At 41.5% G+C, this 4,880-nt stretch overlaps 1 protein-coding gene across 1 annotated transcript in view; it reads left to right on the top strand.

Moving 5' to 3' along the window:
• The window catches only part of CNOT9 (CCR4-NOT transcription complex subunit 9), a 23,838-nt gene extending 19,951 nt beyond the window's left edge, over window positions 1-3,887 (top strand). Inside the window, exons 7-8 of the mRNA XM_011358599.2 lie at window positions 14-161; window positions 1,561-3,887. Coding sequence (XP_011356901.1) covers window positions 14-161; window positions 1,561-1,729 — 317 coding nt within the window. The 3' untranslated portion in view covers window positions 1,730-3,887. The remainder of the gene's footprint in view (window positions 1-13; window positions 162-1,560) is intronic.
• The last annotated feature ends 993 nt before the right edge of the window (window positions 3,888-4,880 follow it).

The following is a 4,880-nucleotide window of genomic DNA, read 5'->3' as shown; positions in this document are numbered from 1 at the left end:
TGATGTTAACTAGGATTATTTCATGTTTGTGTTTTTTTTCCTACTCCACCCCGTTTTGGGGAGAAACAGGGTAAGATGGTCCTGCAGCTGTCCAAAGAGCCTTCTGCCCGTCTGCTGAAACATGTAGTGAGATGTTACCTTCGACTCTCAGATAATCCCAGGTAAACATTTCCAGGATATATAGAATTTGGGGGAAATAGTCTGGTGAATTGTTGCTCCATCTCATGGCATAGCTTCTGTATCTTTAGGACAGAGAAGGGATGTTACTAGATTTAATTTGTCTGAGACAGAACTTCATTAATTACTTTTAAAATCCGAAGTGCTGAATTTAAGAAAATCCATCAGATTTTTATTTCCCCACTGTAACTATTCTAAAATTCCAGAGTAAAATTCTCTACCTTACTCTAAAATTCCAGAGAATCCAGACAGTTCCCAGAGAACCTTAGGATACATTACTCCTGTAGTTTGAGCTTTCTGTTACTACTCCTAGTGATCAGAAAGAGAAAAGTATTTTCAAAGATCTCTTAGGAAAGGAACAGAGCCCAGAGGGCTCTTATTATATTTTCAGTTCTCTCTTTGATTCCTGTAAAGTCCTTGAGCTACTTATTTTATCTCCCTATGTTCATAGTCTTTCTCCCAGAAATCATACATTGTAGGTATAATGTATTTAGAAATATTTGACCTTTTGCTTTGTATATCCATAATTCATGCTAAGAGCCACTCGCTCAGATTCTGCTAAACCACATAATGGGGTGATTTCTGTGTTCCTAGGAGTGGGGATAATTTGATTTAATGTGAACTTAGCCTCCTGCCACTGAGGTTATTCAAGCCCTAGCTGTTTCTTCAACAATTTTGTCCTATTCTTCATTGGTTCCTGTTTGCACCAAAGTTGGAAAATATGTTTATTTAAAATTATTCTTGTACAAAGAAACTAATCTGAGTACAAAAGCCATAACTTTGCTAAAACTGCCTCATAGTTAACATTTACCTTTTTGAAAAAGAAACATGTAAAAGTTCATCTGATAATGTTGCTACCAAACTTTTGCTTTTACTGCTCATCTCTTTTTAAGGGTTTTAATTATAAAATTGAAGCAGTTTTTGGAAAGACACAAATTTTTATTGGTTTAGAGTTAAAGTTCATTAATTTATTATACTGTGATTCAGGTCATATTCCGTGTTAATGTACTGATTTTGGAAATGTCTAATTTACTATAACTCATATTTCTAACATGAGTATATTGACAGTATTTACTGTAATAAATCAGAAAGCAGTTTGAATTGAACTAAACTGTTGTACCATTTTATTCCATTTTCTTTTGTCATGAAGTTCTACATTGGGGCATCATTCTAAAAATGTGTGCATACTGCAGATCCTGGAGATCCTGAGCCTATACTTCATATAAGCTTTAAAGAATTTTCATGGCTTCTTCAAGTAACTTGACAGAGCCATAGATTCCCTGGGTTCTGTATATTTATGTCTAGAACAGGGGCTCTTTCCTGTCTCCCAAATGTGGATTTATTTTTTGGTCTCCCTGGCTGGTTTGTTTGTTTTTGATGTAGGGCACGTGAAGCACTCAGACAGTGCCTCCCTGACCAGCTGAAGGACACAACCTTTGCCCAGGTGCTAAAAGATGACACCACCACGAAACGCTGGCTTGCACAACTGGTGAAGAACCTGCAAGAGGGCCAGGTCACCGATCCCCGGGGTATCCCTCTGCCCCCTCAGTGATCCTCCCCTGTCCCCTCCCACTGCTCCCACAAGTTGGGGAAGGGAGAGGGAGCCTTCAAGGAAAACAGCTCAGGTTTTATCGCCGACCGGGAATAGACAACCTCAATGCTGAACTGCACTGGAGAAAAGGGGCACGGTGCCCTGCCGAGGTGTGCGAGCTGCCCTCTCAGGCTGCCTCAAGGACCTGGGCTCCTTCTGCTACTCCCAGGAAATGGGCTCCTGACAGAGCAGTCTGCCACCGCAGCCCCAGGAGGGTGTCAACACCAGCAAATGCTGTATTTGCAGCATGCCCAAGATGACCCTTCTCCCCAACCTCTACCTAGCCATTGGCAGGGAGAGGAGACAGTGGCGATAGCAGCAGCACTCTAGGCTTGGTGAACGCCTGGGACCAAGCCATGTGGCATTTTTTTATTTTGCCTTTCTGGAAGACTCAAGATGTGTCTCTTCATTCTCTCTCTCAGTATTTGTTTACTTAGTTTTTTTTGGGTTTTTTGTTTTGTTTTGTTTTGTTTTTAATCTCAGAGAGAGGTGTGTTTAGTGGACACAAGCTGTAATATTCAGCAAAACTTTGTCAATTGGCACTGTTTACAAGTCTGTTAGCTGCATAAGCTCAATAAAAAATTGGTCTGGGCATTACATCCCCTCCAGCAGACCAATAGCTGCATGAACTGTTGGGAGGAATGGGAGGCAGGGGAAAGGTATAAAGCCAAAGGACAGGGGGAACCCACCGCCAGTTTCCCTTTCCTTTCCCATTCTTCTGCCCTCAGTTCTGGATGCCACAAGGACCTTAACCTTGTTTTTGGCTAAATTTAGCTGCTAGCTTTTTCCAATTTCCGTGCTTTCCCCCTTTTCACTTTCCTCCTATTAAACTTAAAACAGACGTCTTAATTCATCAGGCTATTCTAGAAGGGTATTACATTGGAGGAGGAGAGATGTTGCTGGATCTCACCTTCATTTCAAGTCCTCAGAGGTATTTTCTGGATGACTTTTTAAAGGGAGGGATAAGAGGGTAGGCTACTTGATCCCATTCTTTGCTTTAATGTGAATTTCTGAGCTCCATCTGTCTTCATGATTGTACTTGAAGCAGTATTACCTGAATTAATTTTATTGATTTAAAATAGAGGGCTGAGTCCACTATCTTAGTCCACTCAGTCTTTTTTTTTTTTGACACATTCCCTTTTGGTCTACGGGAATTACAGGGTTGCCACTAAAATGTTTTCCACTTGTTCATATTGTGTTATAGAATCCTCCTTCCTTATCTGGAGCTTTAGATGACTCTGTTCACAATCCAGTGTAAAATGCCTTGCTTTCCCCCAACCCTTCCCCCTACCAACACCTGCTCTCTCTGTTATCTCCATCCCCAATCAAATATGGGATTGTTAATCCAACTCTAGAAAGAGACCAAGTATTTCTGTCCACATCTCTGAACAAGTGTCTCTGAAGGTGTCTCTGAACAAGTTTGGGGAGGGTCTATAAGAGGCAAGCTCACAGAAACCTTTTTGCAGAGGCAGTTTTGCTAACACAAGGGCTCTTTCAAGCCGACTTTCATAAAGGGAGCCGGCCTTGTTAGTTGGCTTCTGTCTCTTTAGAGCCAAGAAAGTAGTAATTAAATAGCTTAGATGTAGGAAGGGTAGGATAAGCACTTATTCCCCTGCCTTCCAAAATGAAGAGGAGAAGCAGGCCAGCAGCTCTCAACAATCTCAAGCCTGAAGAGGAGAGATCTTGGAGAAACAAACAACGTGGACTGGATAAACATCTTGACTCCCTTCAACCCATAGTTTGTATCTGGAGAGTCCAGCTAGGGTAACCCTGATTTTTGCCAACCGCCTTCCTGCTGAGCCAAAGTTTTCTCGTTCCCCCTCCACTGGGGAAGCAGCTGAGGCCCAGGGCCTTGCTCCCTGGGAAATTCTCCATCTTTCGGTGCATTGGCCATGTTGCTGTGCCAATAGTGTCTTAATTCTTGTTCCATCTGTTCTCAGCTGGCCTCGGACCCCATATAGAAGTTGTAGAGGAGGGATGGAAATGAGTATTATTCCTTGTAGTTGGTCCTGATGTCGTGTGTGTATAAAGAGACTTCTCCCCTCATTTTATGTTTTCCATCCCTCTCACTCCCTCTACAGGATTGAAATAAAACATGCTTCTGTTTTTATAAAAATAACTTTTCCTGTAAACTGGAGATTTTATTTTGTCAATATAGAGCTACCTAGGCACCTTGGTCAGGTGATCCTCATCATCCCTGCCTCTATTTTCTGTCCAAACACACTGCCCTGCCAAGAGGGTGGTAATGGTTCCTTTCTAGATAGGTCCTTTGGGAGTCTTGCTGACGTATAAAAGCTGTTTGGGAGACTGGGATGGTGCCCTTTGCCTGATAAAGTATCTCTTGCTGGAAAAGAACCTCACTTCTGGCTGTGGTGGCTAGAACTGAGTACTAGTGTGGGAGAGATAACACTTGAAACACTCCATCACAGACTTTAGTATTCATTTTCTTGAAATTTAGAATTTCGTGTGCATCTTCAGAGTTGTTTCTATTCCTGTTCCTGGCTCTCAGTGGGACAGAACCAACCTCTGCTTCCAGCTTTTTCCCAAGGTTTTGGAGGGCCTGTGACTTTCAGTGGTGGACCAGGGCAAGGAAGGGCATTGGTAGCCTTCAGAGCATGCCTTCTTTTCTCTCCATATGTATGATTCTCTTGCTCACTATTCCTGCTGTTCAGTGGCTGGGAAAGGGGGTGGTTTACAAAGTTATTGCTATCAAAAGCCCAAGAAAAACACCTGGAATAGGAAAACGTAGAATGAAATGAGATTCCTGAATGTTGTGGACTTTAATTTTTAAATACAATTTAATACGTTTATTTCAAAAGCAGATACAGCATTAGTTGAACAACACAACTAACCTAGCTTAACTGACATATAGAACACTGTCCTCTAAACCTACAGTATATATACTCTTTACACTGGAAGCATATTACCAAAATTGATCATAGCTGGACCAAGTGAGCCTCATAGAATTTCAAAAAAATTAAAATAATTGAATGTTCTCTGAACTGAACACATGGGATTAAGCTAGGAAAAAGAAACTGGGGAGTCCCTAACTTTTTTAAAAAAATAGTACAGTTCTAAATAATACTGCATCACTGAAGAAATTACAAAGGAA

This window comes from Pteropus vampyrus, unplaced genomic scaffold (assembly GCF_000151845.1).
Source record: "Pteropus vampyrus isolate Shadow unplaced genomic scaffold, Pvam_2.0 Scaffold42, whole genome shotgun sequence".
Taxonomy (NCBI): Eukaryota; Metazoa; Chordata; class Mammalia; order Chiroptera; family Pteropodidae; genus Pteropus; species Pteropus vampyrus.
Note: the sequence above shows the minus strand (reverse complement) of the source record. Positions and strands in the feature narration are given on the sequence as shown.